The sequence below is a fragment of the Tasmannia lanceolata genome, unplaced genomic scaffold (assembly GCF_043159265.1).
Source record: "Tasmannia lanceolata isolate RefF3 unplaced genomic scaffold, GAP_Taslan_0.1 ptg000037l, whole genome shotgun sequence".
Taxonomy (NCBI): domain Eukaryota; kingdom Viridiplantae; phylum Streptophyta; class Magnoliopsida; order Canellales; family Winteraceae; genus Tasmannia; species Tasmannia lanceolata.
The window spans coordinates 15,957,501-15,977,356 of NW_027518714.1; the positions used below are offsets into that span (position 1 = coordinate 15,957,501).

The 19,856-nt window shown below is 39.5% G+C and overlaps 1 protein-coding gene across 2 annotated transcripts in view; it reads left to right on the top strand.

Annotated features, from left to right (window-relative positions):
• CNGC15 (cyclic nucleotide-gated channel 15) overlaps positions 1 to 1,484 on the top strand; it is a 13,767-nt gene extending 12,283 nt beyond the window's left edge. For both annotated transcript variants that reach the window (XM_077373440.1, XM_077373439.1), the window contains exon 8: positions 416 to 1,484. In XM_077373440.1, coding sequence (XP_077229555.1) covers positions 416 to 1,120 — 705 coding nt within the window. In that variant the 3' untranslated portion in view covers positions 1,121 to 1,484. The remainder of the gene's footprint in view (positions 1 to 415) is intronic.
• Positions 1,485 to 19,856: the final 18,372 nt, after the last annotated feature.

Genomic DNA, 19,856 nt, shown 5'->3' on the forward strand with positions numbered 1-19,856 from the left:
ACTCCTTTGACTCACACGTGTTAATGAAAGTTGACTGACTCAATCATTGACTTGTCCAAGTCGACTCCTTTTTACTTTGGTCGAGTTCTTGTTTAAGTCTGAGATTTTAACATTGTGTAGATCCATAGATAGTCCATTTGGAGAGTAGATCTATGGATAGATAGTCGAACTGGAACAACAAAAAATATAAACATTGTGTTTCGTTTCTAAGACATTTCTCAATGTGTTTGTCTTACAATTTTCTACTGCTTCCTCGTTTCTCGTTCCCCTCTATTTTTCCCACTTTTCCCACTTCTATTTCACGTTTTGCTTCCCGAATTCATTTTCCAACCTGGTAACTATAGTCAATGGAACTATTAAAACCTTGATCTACCCATACTACGATGCTGACCAAGTGCATGCTGACATGTAATAGGTCCCAATATTCGACCAAATGGATGAGCGAATGTTGGATGCCATATGCGAGAGGCTCAAACCCGCCTTGTACACCCAAGGCACATACCTAGTCCGTGAGGGCGATCCGGTCAACGAGATGCTCTTCATTATACGAGGCCACCTTGATTCCTACACCACCAATGGTGGCCGTACTGGGTTCTTCAATTCATGCCGTATTGGCCCCGGAGACTTTTGTGGGGAGGAGCTCTTGACGTGGGCCCTAGACCCACGGCCAAGTGTCATCCTCCCCTCATCCACTCGCACGGTCAAGGCCATCTCCGAGGTTGAGGCCTTCGCACTCATCGCCGAGGACTTAAAGTTTGTGGCCTGGCAGTTTCGTAGGCTCCATAGTAAGCAATTGAGGCACAAATTCAGGTTCTACTCGCACCAGTGGCGCACTTGGGCTGCATGTTTCATACAAGTTGCATGGCGTCTGTTCAAAAGAAGGAGGGTGTCAGCGGAGTTCAAGGCGAAGGAAGGCATGAAGATCACGTGGGCGAAGGGTGAGACAGAGTCTAAGGAAGTGCAATTGGCAGAGTCTGGGTCAGGTTTTGCAGTGTATGCCGCGAGGCTTGCGGCGAGTACTAGAAGAGGTGGGAGCAAGGCATGTGGGTCGGACCCTGATGTGGCTAGCTCGTTACAAAAGCCCATGGAGCCCGACTTCACTGTTGAAGAAGAGGATTAAGGAGAGTGTACTTGTGAGGACACTTTTGTGTGGAGGGGCTCCATATATGTGGTGCACAAAAATAGCATGGGTTTTTATTTGTAGTTCTATATGAAAGCATGTTTGTGTCCCATGAGAGAGAGACAGAGAGGTTTGGTGATATATGTAATGTAAGTTGATGGATTTAGATGAGAAGTGATTAGTTATTAGAAGAAAATAGCACTATCTATATGTTTTTATGAATATTTTTATTGAGAGTTGGGAAGCACCATTGAATTGCAAAGTAGGGGTATTTTTGTTCATGAGAAAATTGTATGGTTTTCGTGTTTTGAGTGAAACTGTTGTATAGTTCATATAATGTCTTGGTTGTAGACCTTCTTGGGTATCCTGTACTTTGTAATTTTTGCCTATAGTGGGAGCTCTTTGATCACCTTTGGTATCAAGTTCATGTACCCACGTGTGATTTTTATGATTATCTATATCTGAGTACTTGGAACCCATAGAACATCTAACCAAGCCATATAAACATTTTTAAGATATATGCTACGCTACCCAAAGTACAAACCACCCCATCGAATATCTTAATCTTTATCGTCTCAATACCCATGAATTTAGGAGTATACCTCTAACCAAAGGACACTACGCATGCCCTCCTCTCATAGAACATATTAAAATATTTCTTCCTAGAGGACATGAATAGATCAGTTGAAATCTAAAATTCACTTATCACGAGGAAAAATGCTATTATTGTGGAGTTTCATATGACATCTCCAACAAACTGATTCTTCTCGTCTGCCACTACAACCACAATACTACTAGAACTAACACCATTATCCTTCTTGATAGCGTGATCGGGACAATGCCCCCTTCAAGTAGCCAAACTTTTAATAAATTGTAAGCATTTACTACTGAGTAGATCTAGACTTGCCTTTCTCAAAGCTCCTATCAAATGATCTGCCTTTTCTATTATACCCCAAAACAATCAACTGACTATCCTCAATATTGAAGTTCCTCTTAATCTTTTTAGACTCGAGTGACATTGTGACCTCTTCCAGGTTCATTATCTCAAACATTAACATAGTCACCACATTGTCGTATGAATCTGTAACTGATGTAAAAAGCAATATGACTTTGTTTTCTTTCATCATCTTAACAAAAAAGTTGTGGAGATGATCTAAAATCTTTTTTTATTATTATTTGAATGGTTGTAATTTCATTCATAGAAAAGGGAGAAGACCGAGTTGGTCAACTCCAGGGTACAAAAGATAAATACACTGGAAAAAAGCAAAGATAAAACAAAACATTCACGGCGAAGGAAGTCAGAGATCTCTAAAACCGACTTCCCCACACCCTGATGAACAAGGCCATCCGCCACACTATTTGCCAATCTCATAATATGATTGAAAATGATAGATGATTTGCCCACTCCGTCTTGAATTTCATCAAAGAATAAGCAAATCTCCAAGGAGGGACAACCGATCCTCTTAGATCAAAGATAATCTAAAATCCCTTTAAATATATCATGCATTCTAGAAGTTTCTCTCTATGCATCCATATAATTGATGCTTTAGATACAGCCTATTAGTCAATCTCTTCGCCATATAGAGCTTCACTAACTTCTCTCATAATCTTGGGACTGAATCTTCCCGCATAATGTTAAACACAACATTGTTGTTAGATAAAGTCAAGTCGTTCTGGCTACTTTTGACTCACTGTCATGTTACTCTTCATCCTTTATTTTCGCCTATTTTACTTCAACATCTCTTCGACAGCAACTAGTTTGGGACAAAGGCTTAGTTGAGTTGAGTTGAGTTGTAGATCTTGGCCAAGCCCTGTTAAATTAGGATGTCCTTCACCATTCTCTGTTATAGAGTGAAGCCAACATTTTCATCAAACTCCACAATATGAAATTATTGGCTATTTGAATCCTTTATGGCCATTAAGCTTGTCAACAGAGCTAGACCATCCTTTGGATCCTTTGGATCCAACTCTAAACAGGTAGGACATAGACAAATGATGTGGGTCCATTGGACTGTGTCATGTGAGACATAGCAATGATTTAATTGGATTGGACCATAAACAACAAAAAGACTTTCAAAGTGTTCTAAGTCCAAATACATTTCACTATAGCACTAAAAAACCATTCATGGGTGGTATTTTCAATATACAAACTTCTAACATAACCAAACTAATCTCATTCGAATCAAACGAATGAAGTCACCATTTCCCTTTCTTTCATTGAACTATAAAACCTTAAAACCCATTTGCCGGTCGCCCCTAGAAGTGTTTCATCCCCATTCACTTATGTATGATTGTGCCTCCATTCACTTATGTATGATTGTGTTCGCCAAATGATATAATTTCCCTTTAAATACACACTCAACTCAACTCAACTAAGCCTTTGTCCCAAACTTCTAACATAACCAAAATTCCAAATTTGTGCAAAATTTTAAATGTAAAAAAAACAGTAGGACCTAGAACACTCCGATGGATGCTATAATTTTTAATTTAATAAGACCGTGACAGTAGTAACACAGAAAGTATGATCCGCGGATCTGACTGAATTGGATCTAACCAAGTTCGGATTCATATGGATCGTGACAGTGGATCAGATCCGAATTGGGCCTATCAGATCCAAATTGGGCCCATGGACCACCGTAACTTTCATCATGTACATGATTATTGAGAATCGAAGTCAATTTTTTTTTACAAAAGAACAAAACTAACCATAGCCTACATGGGCCTAAGCAGTGGCGGAGCCAGGATTTATGCATAAGGTGGGGCAAGCTTATACAGGCTTATACATAAGGGGGGCGGGCCTTCAAATTTTAAAAGAGCTGGACCCAATTGAGTTGAGCCTATTAAGGATTTGGCCCAACTAAACAGGGGCAACTGCCCCCGTATGCTACATGTAGCTTCGCCCCTGGGCCTAAGTGAGCCCAATCAAAGAGTTTACTATCAATAGCGCCTCACCTTAAACATGTACTATAAGTATAAAAGTTCCATCCTTTAACTGTGAATTGGTAGGAGGGATCCTATCTCCAAGTATCAAATGTCCACAATTTGCGGTTTTGAGAAGATACCAAAAACAAGGAAAAATTAAAAAAAAAAAGAGCATGGGTGTGAAGTCTCTCGATGATCTAACATGCTTAGAAATGGTGGTGAGGAGTAGTAAGAAGTGGTGAGTTGGGATGATATGATGCTTGTAACATAATCCTACTCCTTTTCCCTTGTTTCTTAATGTTTTTTCTACCATATCATATGACCCTGTTTAGATGTCAATGTTCTTACTAATGTCCATTCTTTGGAATTTTGATAAGAATATCCCTTTTAATAATGACAGAATGCATGTATCTAATCTGTGTCCTTTGGAAGAAAAGACAAAAAGAAGTGACCTTAATGATTTGCAGTCCATTATCTTTGACTTGAAGCCTAAGAATAAGTGTGTATTATAATACATTCATCAAGCATGGTTTTACAAAGAATTAAATAAGAGGAGATGGGAAAGACCTGGTTCAAATATAAAATATCTACTTGCTTTTGTTTTTTTATTTTATTTCTTTCATGAAAGGGGGTCCTTTGTGTTTTGCACTAAGCTACAAGAACATTGGAGACTGTGTCACCCATTTTAATTACATTTCTTACATCTAGACGCTTATTTAACTAGTGTCTCAGACATAAGTCATTACTAAGATACTACCACCCATACACCCATGTCCAATGCTTTCTTGGAATATCCTTAATACCTTTATTGGCCCTCATCATATATATATATATATATATATATATAATATTATACAGAGGAAAATAGTATTTGAACCCCCTAGTTTTGATAATTCTACTCCTTTAAGTACACCCGCTCCCCGAAATACACACTGCCCACACCTTACTACTACCATATTTAATTTTATGTTTTTTCTGTGCCTTTATAAATGCACTTTGGTGAGATGGTCCAATGGGGCGCCCTTGTAGCTACCTTATGCAAGGGTGCCCTTCAATTAGCATTGTGTGTGTGTAAAAGAGAGAGAAGATAAGTTATGTACTCAATGCACAGTGGGCTCACATTGTTTGGACGATCCAAAGCATTCATTAGATAGGCCCTGGCATAGATAGGGTGTGCCCAAAAAATCAGCTCCATAGGATCATCCTAACCCCTCCATTTGTGGAGGACAAAAATGGGGCAGATTTGTGTCTGTCCATTTTCGTCCTCCACAAATGGAGGGGTTAGGATGATCCTATGGAGCTGATTTTTGGTACACCCCCCATCTATGTAAGGGACTTTCAAATGAATGCTTTGGATCATCCTAACAAAGTGGGCTCCCATGTGATTGGGCAAGCTAGCTCACCATAAGTTTGGTGAGAGTTTCCTCACACACACACACACACACATATATATATAATATATATATATATATATATATATACACACATATACATATAGGAAAGTGAAGCTACACCACCGGCTTAAAATACAATGGGCACACATTGTTTTGGTGATCCAAAGAATTCATTTGATTGGCCCTCACATAGATAGGGTGTCCACCAAAAATTAGCTCCATAGGATCATCCCAACCCTTCAAACTGTGGAGGCAAAAATGAACAAATTTGTGAAGGTTTTTACACGTTCATTTTTGCCTCCACAAACCGTAGGGTTGGGATGATCTTATGGAGCTGATTTTTGGTGGACACCCTATCTATGTGAGGGCCAATCAAATGAATTCTTTGGATCACCAAAACAATGTGGGCCCATTGTATTTTAAGCCGGCGGTGTAGCTTCACTTTCCTCACACACACACACACACACACACACACACATATATATATATATATAGCTTCACTTTCCTCACACACACACACACACACACACACACACACACACACACATATATATATATATATATATGAGAGAACATTTCCTACACACTTGTGTAGGTAAGTTACCTACACACTAGCTTAAAATACAGTGGGGGCCTACATTGTTTGGGTGATCCAAACCATTCATTTGAATGGTCCTCACATAGATAGGGTGTCCACAAAAAATCAGATCCATAGGATCATCCCAACCATTCAAACTATGGAGGCAAAAAATGGACTAATTTGTGAAGGTTTATATACGTCCATTTTACCTCAACAAATCGTAGGGTTGGGATGATCCTATGGATCTGATTTTTTGTGGACACCCTATCTCTGTGAGGACCATTCAAATGAATTGTTTGGATCACCCAAACAATGTGGGCCCCCACTGTATTTTAAGGTAGTGCGCAGATTTGTGTTTGTCCATTTTTGTCCTCCACAAATGGAGGGGTTAGGATGATCCTATGGAGCTGATTTTTGGTACACCCCCTATCCATGTAAGCGACTTTAAAATGAATGCTTTGGATCACCTAACAAAGTGGGCCCCCATGTGATTGGGGCGCTTAAGCTCACCAAAAATTTGGTGAGCTTAAGCGCACCAACAGTTTCCTTATATATATATATATATATATATATATATATATATATATATATATATATATATAGAACATTTCCTACACACTTGTGTAGGTAAGTTACCTACGCACTACCTTAAAATACAGTGGGGGCCCACATTGTTTGGGTGATCCAAACAATTCATTTGAATGGTCCTCACATAGATAGGGTGTCCACAAAAAATCAGATCCATAGGATCATCCCAACCCTACGATTTGTGGAGGTAAAATGGACATGTATAAACCTTCACAAATTAGTTCATTTTTTGCCTCCATAGTTTGAATGGTTACGATGATCCTATGGATCTGGTTTTTTGTGGACACCTTATCTATATGAGGATCATTCAAATGAATGGTTTGGATCACCCAAACAATGTGGGCCCCCACTGTATTTTAAGGTAGTGTGTAGGTAACTTACCTACACAAGTGTGTAGGAAATGTTCTCTCATATATATATATATATAAGGAAACTGTTGGTGCGCTTAAGCTCACCAAATTTTTGGTGAGCTTAAGCGCCCCAATCACATGGGGGCCCACTTTGTTAGGTGATCCAAAGCATTCATTTTAAAGTCGCTTACATGGATAGGGGGTGTACCAAAAATCAGCTCCATAGGATCATCCTAACCCCTTCATTTGTGGAGGACAAAAATGGACAAACACAAATCTGCCCATTTTTGTCCTGCACAAATGAAGGGGTTAGGATGATCCATTTTTGGTACACCCCCTATCTATCATAAGGCCTTTAAAATGAATGCTTTGGATCACCAAACAAAGTGGGCCCCCATGTGATTGGGGAGCTTAAGCGCACCATAGGTTTGGTGCGCTTAAGCTCACCAACAGTTTTCTCTATATATATGGGAAAAGTGATCCTACTCGGTCGAGTAGATAAGCTTATCTACTCGATCGGGTTAAAAACAGTGTGGGCCCACATTGTTTTGGTGATCCAAACCATTCATTTGAAAGGCCCTTACCTAGATAGGATGTCCACAAAAAATAAGATCCATAAGATCATCCTGACCCTTCTAAAATAGAGGGAAAAATGGGCAGATTTGTGACAAACAATGTCTCTCCATTTTTTTCATTTTTTCCCTCCACTTTTGGATGGGTTAGGATGATCCTATGGATAAGATTTTTTGTAGACACCCTATCTAGGTAGGGGCCTTTCAAATGAATGGTTTGGATCACCCAAACAATGTGGGCCTATACTATTTTTAACCCAACCGAGTAGATAAGCTTATCTACTCGACCGAGTAGATAAGCTTATCTACTCGACCGAGTAGGATCACTTTTCCGTATATGTATATATTTGTAGAGAGAGAGGGTAGTGATAAATTCACCACTTTGAAAGAAGAATACACCCCTCGTATTTCTGTTAAAGGAGGTGTATATATTCTTCTTCAACGGGGGGAATTTATCACTACCCTCTCTCTAGTGGGGGCCACATTTTTTGCGGGATCCAAAGCATTCATTTGGAAGGCCCTTCCATGGATAGGGTGTGTACCAAAAATCGGCCATTTAGGATCATCCTAACCTTGCCATTTGTGGAGGGAAAAAATGGGCAGAAATAGTGTCTGTCCATTTTCCCCTCCAACTTTGATTGGGTTAGGATGATCCTATAGGGCTGATTTTTTGTTCACACCCTATCCATGGAAGTGCCTTCCAAATGAATGCTTTGGATCCCCCAAAAATGTGGCCCCCACTATGCACAAACAGCCATGCACAGATAGCTGCACACACTTCATTTCCTCATATATATATATATATATATATATATATATATGGATTTGCTAGGGTCCATCGTAAAAGGCTTTTTGCGGCTGGTCTGTTGCACGTCAGACCAGCCACCTCGGGAATGGAGAGAAAAGCTGTTGTCTTCATTAATGAGATGGCTGGTATGACTTGCGACAGACCAGACGCGAAATGCCTTTTGCAATGGACGCTAGCAATTCCCATATATATGTGACCAACAGAGTTAGTGCAATTATCAAAACATGGTAGTGTGAATATCAGCAACCTAAGTATATAAAGTGAATCTGCCCCCATACTTAATGAAAAATGATATTATAGGATTCCTTTTAACCCTTCTTAAGAAAGTAGCTAAAATTTTCATTGTCTAATTTCTCCACAAGCATCTATCATTTCATTAGTGAGGGTTATTTGGTTGATGTAATCCAAAGAAAAACGAAACGTTCTTTCGAACATCTATCATTTGATTAAAAGGATTCTGTTGATGGGGTCCAAAAGAGGGAGAGAAAACGCAGCTTTAAAACAATATCTTATTCACTAACTGCAGATTAATTATCTTAAATTAATAAATGCTAATCATACAAGATACAACATCCATTTATAGTCATATAAATTCCAATCAGAGGGAAAAAAAGGCAGTTTTTAACTCCTTGGGTCTTCCTTGATTATGTATGTTTCTTCTACCAAACAAGCATGAATTCCCAACAGACATTGTTGTTTTGAATTAGAGATAGACAAGATAACCCCAAAAAAGGATAGCCCAAGTGGAAGTTTCCATGAGAACCCCCCAGAATGAAATCTAACTTGCAAGAAACCAAAGAAAGGGAAAGGTAAAAGTTAGTTTACCTCAAAAGAATCTAGGTTGAGATGAAAGGGGGTGGCAGACATATTGATGGGTGAAAACATAAAATACATGTAAAAGAGGGACAATATCAGTAAAAGGGTAAGAGTGATGGGTCCAAACCCTGACTCAATACCTCCCATCTGCCTCACAATACCAGCCTTTTTTATGTGGGGATAGGGTTGGGCCCACATGTCCTTATCATACTAACTAGAAGACAATAAGCTTGTTGGGGTGAGATAATTCACTACACATGGACCCCACTTTGACTATTGGCCTGGCTTGGTCAGCTTGGCCTTTACATATGTTTCAAAAGTGGAGAAAGTGATAAAATAGATAATGGAAGAGGCATTACATACTATGCTAAATTTAAGCCTGCATTACTTGTTTTGCATTACTCATGTATGTGATCACAAATAGGAAAACTAATAAGAAAGTGGCAAATTCACATAGCTTGAACACACTTGCTAGACCCCTTGTGGGTTCTGACTCACCAAAATACTCAAAGACCCTTTGCCAAAGAACTTAATCATCAAGAAATTGGTATTTTTGGCTGAGACATGTCTTAGAAACAACATGTGGTGGATTACAACAGGAAAACACGTTGGTGCACTATAGGATGACACATGGCAAGCCCACTAAGCATCCACATTTCTACTTCTTTTTCTAAATTTCCTATGAGTAAGGCCAAAACATCACACTCACTCTCTCTCTCTCTCTCTCTCTCTCTCTCTCTCTCTCTCTCTCTCTCTCTCTCTCTCTCTCTCTCTCTCTCTCTCTCTCTCTACCATATGCTATGAATGATTAGGGTACTCCAATAGAACACCAATGATCTTGCTGTCTCCTAATTTTCAAAACCAAACAAAACCCAAAAACCCTTAAAAGCAATCTCCTCCCATTAGCACCATTGCTCATGCCTACCATGTGAAGAATCACAGCAACTGCCAACAACCCAAATCATAACACATGACCATAGTCACAATGTGGGTGATAAATAGCCATTTCTTTGCATTCTTTTAGGGGGAAAAATGAAATCATCTTTACTAATTAATGACAATTCAATGCAATGTTTAAAAAATTGGATTTGGGCATGAACTCGGTTAAGGTAAAACCGAGTTGATAGGGTGAGCCAATGATAGATGTGGTTAAATTTTCGTGATAAGTTTTGGATTGACTCGATATGGCCAAAACCGGGCTCAAACAATTGCTCAGCTAACGTAAACTTGGGTTAGTGAATGAATCACTCAGGGAGTACGTTTATATAAATTGATTTGGAGATTTCATAGTAATTAATAATCATTACTAAATAAACGTCTAATTAATCAATGAGGAATGCTACATTCAAGGGTGTCCTTGCAAAAAACCAGCTGTAAGAGCGCCCTCATTGGACCATCTCACCAGAGTGCATCTATTATACTTTTTATTTTACATTTTTTTTGTTGGGTAAGTTGGGATTGAACCTCCGAGGGTTCTTTTTACATTTTTTTAACCTTGGATTGAACCTCCATTGGAACAAAAAAGAATGTAAAAAAAAAAAAAAAAAAAACTTACATCTTTTTGTGCCTTTATAAATGCACTTTGGTGGGACACCCTTCAATTTAGCATTCCTCTTAATCAATTTTATCTTAATAAACTTTCATTATAAGTTGGTATTAGATGTAGGGATTTTGGATGTAATTTGAGAATGGGCGGGTGAAATTTGAATTTGTGTGAGTGTGGTAGATAATAAGGGGAAAAAGAGAAGAGAAAGGCTCCCTTTGAATCAATCAATGAGGGCGAGGAATTGGGAGACAAGGTCTTAGGGAAACCCAACGAAATGGTCGCATGTCCCAACTCCGATAATATCGGCGATCTATTCGGGGGGATGATAAGTAATATTTCTCAAACCATTCATTTATTGGTCTTCATTGTGGATTGCATTTCCCCATATAATCATCTCTATTAGGTGATCCTAACCATTCGTATCGTAGGCTGTAAAATGGACGGCTGAAAAAGTATGTAAACATTGGCAAAGGGATCTTCATTGGAAGATTAGAGGGTTATTGATCTATGCCCCATCTATTGTGGAGTGGACACCTTTTAATTTCACAAGATATATGTGAACTTAAGAAGTATCTAGTTATATTTTCAAAAACAAAATAATGGCATTCCTCGCATTACTAAACACTTTTCTTATTGGTTATTGAGGTATTATAGGCATGGTTTTAAATTTTGACCGAAATCCGAGATCGACACCGAAACCCATAAAAACCGAAATTTCGGTCGAAATTTCAGTTTTCCCGAAATTTGACCAAAAAAATCTTTTTTTTAATATTATTTTCATATTTCACCGAAATTTCGGCTGAAATTTAATATTGAATAAAATATTACTTTCGGGGTTTTGTACCAGATTTCGACCGAAATTTTGAAATTTCAAACTCCGAAACCGAAATTTTAAACCTTGATTATAGGAGCCTTTGTGTTAAATAAAGAAATGAGTGGCATTATCAAAGTAAGGGACTAAGTATATTAATTTCGTCTTAATTTTTTTACTAAATTATACTTTTGATTTAAGACTCATCTAATTAGTTGGCCAAGGTTGTTACAACTTTAAAAAAGCTATCAAAGGCAATTAGGAAAGTGTTTAATAAAGCTCTTTTCTATAGGACATGCATTTGAAATTAGAGGTTGTTTCACCTCCCTCGTGACTAAGTATGTCGCTGAAATCAGCCTTTCACTTTAAAAAAACATATTTTTTAGTGAGATTTATGAGTAAAAACCGCAAAATAATATGAGTACATGAGAAACCACATCTCAGAGATCCTGCGGTCTAGATGCTACGACATAGAAATCATTCTGATAGTAGTAAAACCTGAAAGAGTAATTTGATTATTGGCTCGCAAATAGATGATTAGGAAAATCAAGATATAGTTCACATTTAATTTAATCTTATTTGGAAATGGTACATCTGTAGAAATTTGAAGAGGGATGGCCGTTCGGACGCGCCCATTTGGTGATAAACCTGATCCTTCTTCAACCAAAGCCTATTTTGAAGCTATTAAACATACCATTTCTAAAACTATTATAACCATCATTTGCAAATAATTATCTTTAGCTTCAAATTCATTTGCACAGAAGATTTTATGTAATAATTTTCTCTTAGGCTGTTGGAAAATGTTTCCATAAGGACAGCCACATTGATTTGGCTTAGTTAATTGGGGAAGTCTATATGGTTTTTAATTATGGGTTTGAGCGTGCTAAAGATAACTCTCATTGAGAGTCACGTTAGCAAGAGTTAGAAAAAGTCTGGTGCAAATTGGGAAACTATCCCATTTTCTAAAGCTTAAAATAACGGAGTTGCTTGATGAGAGTAACTTTTGATCAAGAAACTTAGGGTTTTTGGGTTTCTTTTAAATCTGCTACCAAGATTGAGTCGGTGATTCAATTGATCTAAGCATAAGGCTTGGTTAGATCCGGAGACTAAATCATAACCGAGTTCATCATGTTCATCGGGAGCTTCCCCCAACAGGCGGATCACACGCATCGCTAACAACTTCAATCTGATCACCATGATCAAAGGTAAAGATCGAATTTTGCTTAAGTTCAATCAATTTTTTTTAAAAAAAATTTTAAATTGACAATTTTATTAAGTAAAGATTGCGACAAGTTGTCCCCACCGAGATACAAAAGGAAACGGATAAATTCACTTACACGATGGAAAGCAAATATTCTCGTAAGCACAATACAATTAAATTCTCAACAAGAACCACTGACTAGATTCATGGTAACTATTGTCTCCTCCCCAAACACTCCTGCTTTAGCAAGAACATCCGCCTCCTCATTGGCTGTTCTCCTCCCATGCTCAATTCTTGGTTGCAGAGCCTTTATGAGATCTAGCACTTCTGCTATTATGTTCTGAAGGTGCCACAGTCCTGGCAATCTACCCGAGGCCCATCCAACAACATTCGTTGAGTCTCCCTCTACTATCACTGCCTTTAATTGTTTTTCATAGGCCCATCTTAATTTGAATAGTAAAGCCTTGATTTCTGCCTCGTTTGCATCACACTGGCCCGCTGGGCATGAGTAAGACATAATAATTGATTCGTTGTCATCTCTAATCAGTCCTTCAATCCTTCCCCTAGCAGGATTACCCATGGAGCTTCCGTCGAAATTGAGTTTGAGCCATCCTACCGGCAGAGCCATCCATTTTGGTTTAGGTTTGGTTCGGATTGCCCTTTCCCATATTATTGCCCACCAATTCCTTATCAGATCATCCACCCTGTATTGTAGTTTCCTTTTATTTCTAGCCCAAGAAATCAATTCCACCTTAATGTCCGTCGCAATTCTTCCCATCAATCTCTCTTGATTCTCAAAAATTCGCCGGTTTCGTTCCTTCCAGATCTTCCATACAATAGCATAGGGAAAAGTGAACCAAAGTAGTTCCAATCTCTCCAAACGGCCCTCCCCTCCAGTTAATTAGTAATGAAGAAATTGATCCTGGGCACACCCAATGCATTCCGAAGGCTCCAATAGCACGGCTCCAAATTTGATAAGTGAATGGACAATGCAACATAAGATGATCCAAGGTCTCCTCATTCTGACGGCAAAGAAAACAAATACTAGCAAGGCTGAAATGTCTCTTTTTCAAACGATCACAAGTGTTTATTTTTCTATGGATCAACATCCACCCAAAAAGCGATAACCCTTGGTGGTGCCACTGAATTCCAAATACGTTTTTTGTCCGATTGTTGCCCTGAGTTTAACTCTCCAAAGAAAGATTTGGCTGAGGAGATCCCATCCATTTCAGGTGCCCAAACTAATTGATCATCCACTGAAGTGGAACAATACATCGATTCTAGTTTTCTGAGTAATTGTTCAAAGTCTTGAATTTCCTCATCCTTTAAATTCCTTCGCAGGCGTATATCCCAAAAGCCTCTTCCCGAGTCTCCATCCCGATTAAGGCAGTCTGCCATCAACGCTTTCTGATTAATTGCTACCCGGTATAAACTTGGATACTCAATCATCAGAGGTAATTTCTCGCACCACAAATCCTTCCAGAATCTGACCTTATTCCCTCTGCCAACTTTGAATCTGATTTTCTGATTGAACTCACTAGAGATCAAGGCAATCAATCGCCATGACCCCGAACCCTTTCCATTATTCAAACTTTTGATCATCCAGTCTTCTTCATTCATCCCATATTTGGAGTCAACCACCGTGAGCCAAAGAGCCTTCTTCTCATTTCCGTATCTCCAAAGCCATTTCCCTAGTAGTGATTTGTTACATAGTCGAAGCTTCCCTATTCCCAGACCGCCGTCCCTTTTAGATTTTGTCACTATATCCCAGTTGATTAGATGACGCATTTTCTTCGATTCACCCTTGCTATCCCAAAGGAAATCTCTTTGTAACTTCTCGATTCGCAGAGCCACCTTCACCGGAATTCTAAAATCGACATGAAGTATACTGGCATGTTGCTTAAAGCCGCTTTTATCAATGTTATTCTTCCCCCTAGAGATATATACTTTTTTTTCCAAGTTGCAAGCTTTCGTTCTACTCTTTCAACTACCGGATCTCATTGAGATGCAGATGGGATTCCAAAGCCAAGGGGAAGTCCCAGGTATGTACCTGGAAAGATTCCTGCCATGCAACCCACCGACCTTGCCAAGGACTGGAGTTGCTGTTCTTCCAAGTTAATTCCGAGAAGCATATTTTTTTAAGGTTGATTTTAAATCCTGAGACCGCCTCCGACCACTTAAAGACTTTTATGATATTGGATATTGCTTGAGGGGTGAGTTGCGAAAATATGAGGGTATCATCTGCAAATTGCAAATGAGAGATCGAAACAGCACTTGGACCAATTGATAACCCATGAAAAAGACCGGGTTCCTCAGCTTTAGATAACATTAAGCTAAGGGCCTCCACCACTATGATAAAGAGATAAGGGGCAAGCGGGTCACCCTGTCGTAACCCCCTCGAGCTTCTAAAGAACCCTTCTCCAGAACCGTTAATGAAAATGGAGAAACTATTGTTTGAAATTAACGATCACGTCCACATCCGCCATTTATTACCGAAGCCCATTCGATCTTGAATAAAGTCCACCGCCTCCCAATCAATGTGGTCATAAGCTTTTTCTATATCCACCTTGAGAAGAAGCCCAGGTTTACCACTCCTCCTCACAGAATCAATTATCTCATTAGCAATTAGAACTCCATCCAGGATTTGTCTAGAGTTGACAAAGGCTCCCTGGAATTGTGAGATTATGTTCCCCATGAAGTTATTCACCCTGCAATCAAGTAGTTTCGACACAATCTTCGGGATGTTGTGAATTAGACTAATTGGTCTGAAATCCTTTGTCCCTTACATGCATTCTTTTTTCGGAATCAAAGCTATGAATGTCGCTCTGGCCATTTCACTAATAATACATTTTCCTGGAATTCCATAAAAAATGCCATAATGTCTTTCTTCATGAGGCCCAGAATCTTTGGAAGAAAGCCATTGAAAAACCATCAGGTCCCGGTGCTTTATCGCTTGCCATTGAGAGTATTGTCTCCTCTACTTCCTTCTCAGTGAAATCTCACTCCAAGCAGATGCGCTGACCTAGAGTAATGTTTTTTAATTGGATCCTTTCTAATTTCGGACGCCACTGAATCGAATTCGAATATAGAGACTGATAGAATTCAACTATCTTCCTTTTGATTATACCCATGTCCTCTATTAGCATGTTCCCTTACCTCAAAACTCGAGAGAGTGTTTATCCGTCTTCTTGAATTTGCCATTTTATGGAAGAATTTGTGTTTTTATCGCCTTCTTTCCAACCAGTTAACCCAAGAGCACTAATCTCTCCAATTTCTCAGCAGGTGAAAGAGAACCCTGACCTTCTTTATAGTCCAGAATTTCCAGGGCTGACATCGTTTCCCCCTTGATACGCTTGGATTCTTCGTCATTCGTTTTTTGTCAAACTTTTATTTTGTTTTTTCAGGGCTTTAAGTTTCTTACAAAGAATATATCCCTTCCATCCCACTATTGATATTTATTCCCACCATTGCTTGATCAATTCGTCTATTCCAGGCACCTCCAGAATGTCCAGATTAAACCAAAACGAGTGAGGCCCTCCAGACAAATCCGACACCTCTAAAACAATTGAGTTATGGTCCGAAAGATGTTTGGGAAAAGCCTTCTGAGAAATCAACGGGAACCGGTCCTCCCAATTAGAAGTAAGGAGAACCTGGTCAAGTCGACACATAACCAATCGCTCCTGGTTATTCGACCATGTAAAGAGTGCACCTTCTAGGGGTAAATCAACAAGCTCCATCTTTTGGATAAAAGTAGAGAATTTCCGCATGCTAGTAAATATTGAGGTTGAAGTACTTTTCTCCGATGGAAATCTAACTGTATTGAAATCTCCTCCAATGATCCACTCACCCTGATGATTATCCCGAATCAGACACAATTCCTTCATAGATTCTCCCTTTCCCTGGCTCTTACTGGGCCATAAACTGCTGAGAATAACCACGGCTCCTCCCATTCCGCTGAAGTAAAGAGAATATTGATTGAGAACCGACCAAGAGTGTTTCCCATATTAACAAATTTACCTTCCTTCCATATCACAATGATTCCCCCGACAGACCCCACAGATGGCAATGCGACCCACTCCCTGTGATTTCGTCTCCATAGTTGATTGACTAGTTGATCATTTTCGACTCTGTGGTCGCCACCAAATCTAATTTCCTTTGATAAACAAATTCTCGGATAAGACGTATCTTGCTATCTTCCCCCAATCCCCTTATGTTCTAGAAACCTATTCTCATCGAGAGCGAGGATTAGACTCCCGATTGAGGACAAGTGAATTATTATCAGAGAATTTGTGGCCAGGAGGAGAGGTTCGTAGGAGGAACCTTTCCCCTGTGCCAAGATGATGCTTTATCGTTTGAAGCTTCCCTTTGGAACGTCCTTTGTGAGGGGTTTTGGAACTTCAAATTCTCTTGTTTTTCCATAGCTGTGGTTCCTTTAAAAGGAAGGGTAGAGGAGGGCGACTTATCTTTTTGTCTCCACCCGCTTTTGTTGTACGTTCTTCCTTTTGAGTATCTTCTTTTAAATCCGGGCCCGCCCTTGCTGCTCAGTAGAATCCCGAGGCCCTACGGACCTTCTCTACCAAATCATTTGAAGGTTGAGTCCCACGCCTCTCTTCAGCTGTCAATTGATTTGAGTGTTTTTATTAAGAGTGGATTTTGAATTTGAAATTGGACCGAGCCACTCCTTGTTTATCACGACTGATACCCTACTCGGTACTGGGCCCCACTCCGACAGCTCTCTTTTCGTAGCTGATCGTTGTGACACGATTCTGATCAACGTGAAGTTTTCCGGACGGGGTTCCGGTATCGTTGCCGGTGATGGATGAGCTTCTTTATGCATTCCTTCCGCTACCGAAATCCCATCTTTCTGAATCTCCACTCCGATCATGAATACAGAACCTTGGACTTTGAGTCGAAGAAACGGCACGTGTAATCTCCATCCCGATGTCTGAATTCGCACTGATGCATATTCCATTATTTTGCTCCATTTTTTATCAAACATTTGCCCAAACCCTCCACTATGGATGTTGCCCACACGTGGATAGGAATGCCGTAAAGATTAATCCAGAACTCGTCTTCTCCCTGTCCCATTTCTTAAGGGAGGAAAGATGATCACCCAAGGGACCGTTTCCCTTAGCGAGAACATTTTGAGCAAGCTCATCACTATCAAACATAAAAAGAAATTCATTACTGGCATGGCCAATATGCTGGGTTCGAGAGAGCTGGAATTCTCCAATGGTTCTTAGCCCAATTGCCAAGATTCCCAGCACTCCAATCCTTCTCCTTCGTTTTCCCTATCAAACGTTTCCATGGAAATTGAGTCCGACCCGAATCCGGCCACCCTCCCTTTCTTTTGTCAGTACCAGCTTCGATACCCACCTCCATTCGCAAAGGTTTTACTTTCCCCTGAGCTTTTTTGTACCATCTACAGCTATTTCTCCACTTGAAATTTAGATACCCACAAGAAAAACATCTCCAGTCATTCTTGCCAAAAAAATTCGAATTTAAGTGGTTCCCAACCCTCCCCTGGTGGAAATGCCTCCTTTATCAAAGAGGTATCCCATTCGCCCCAGTCGCAACCCCCATTTTTACTTTCTGATAACTCAGAAGTTCAATCAAATTTTAACACAGGCTTCAGTAAAAGTTAAGATTATTTTAATTTAATATTAGCCATAACGCTTTGCACGAAAAATGAGAACATTCCAAATTCATAAGTAGGCCCCTCTAGTGATTAGGGTGTCTCAACGAGCATCCCAATTAGGTGAATCTCACATTTATGTGTAGATATTCAAGGTGGCAAACGGGCGTCCCGAAAAATCAGGCACGGAAGGGCCCGCAGGCCGGGCACGGCACGGCACGGAAGGGTTCACAGGCCGGGCCGATTTTCTACAAGGCGAGCACTGTACGGCCCGCGGGGCCGGGCCGTTCAATCACATTTTCAACCAAATGACTTAAATATCCAAAAAAAAAAAAAAAAAAACTTGGATCCTAGCCCTACAATCTATAGTGGAACTGCATACTATGGAAGCCTCTATAGAGCTGAGGGTTCGGGTCATCCAATGAAAATGATTTTTGGGGTAAATATGCCGCCCATCCATTTGATGGCTTGGATCATCCTATGGGGTAAGCCTTATACTTTTTGAAAAATACTTTACTATACGGGCTTACACCATATTACATGTATATCGTGTAAACTTATGAGTTCTATATGGGAAAGTGATATATATATATGAGGAAAGTGTTTCTACTCGGTCCCCTAGATAAGCTTATCTACTCCTCCCTTTAAAAAAATACAGTGGGCCCACGCTGTTTGGATGATCCAAAGCATTCATTTGATAGGTCTTAACATAGATAGGGTGTGCCCAAAAAATCAGCACCAAAGGGTCATCCTAGCCCTTCGTTTTGTTGGGCACACCGTGTCCAAAATGGACGCATATAAACGTGGACGTTTATATGTGTCCATTCTGAGCACCACAAGGCACTACAAAACGAAGGGCTAGGATGACCCTTTGATGCTGATTTTTTGGGCACACCCTATCTATGTTAAGACCTATCAAATGAATGCTTTGGATCATCCAAACAGCGTGGGCCCACTGTATTTTTTAAAGGGAGGAGTAGATAAGCTTATCTAGAGGACCGAGTAGAAACACTTTCCTCTATATATATATATATATATATATATATATATATATTTATTTTTTTTTTTTTTAATCTGTCCCTTTTTTAGTAATTATCTAATGGGAAAGTGATTATCTAATAATTATTTTAATCTAATGTGGGCCAGGGAAGAAAAGAGGCAAATATATCACTTCCGGACATATTTGGTTGGGTAGCGAGGTACGAGGTTATTTGTAACAATAGAATTGTCCAATCTGTGAAATCCTAGAGTTGACAAAGGCACAAAACAAATATGAACTAACTGTTAACTTGCTCTCTTACCTAGATGATCCAGATCAATCATTTGTAATTAATAATCAATTTCATCAGCCAAATGTGATGTGTTTGAAAAACATAAAAATTAATTTTTTGCATGTCAGCAGTTAAACAGAATCAAAATATAAAAAAATAGAATTAAGAAACAAAAACAAAAATGAAGAAACAGAATCAAAATCATAGCCAAACGCGCCCTTAACCTCACGTACAACAAGTAT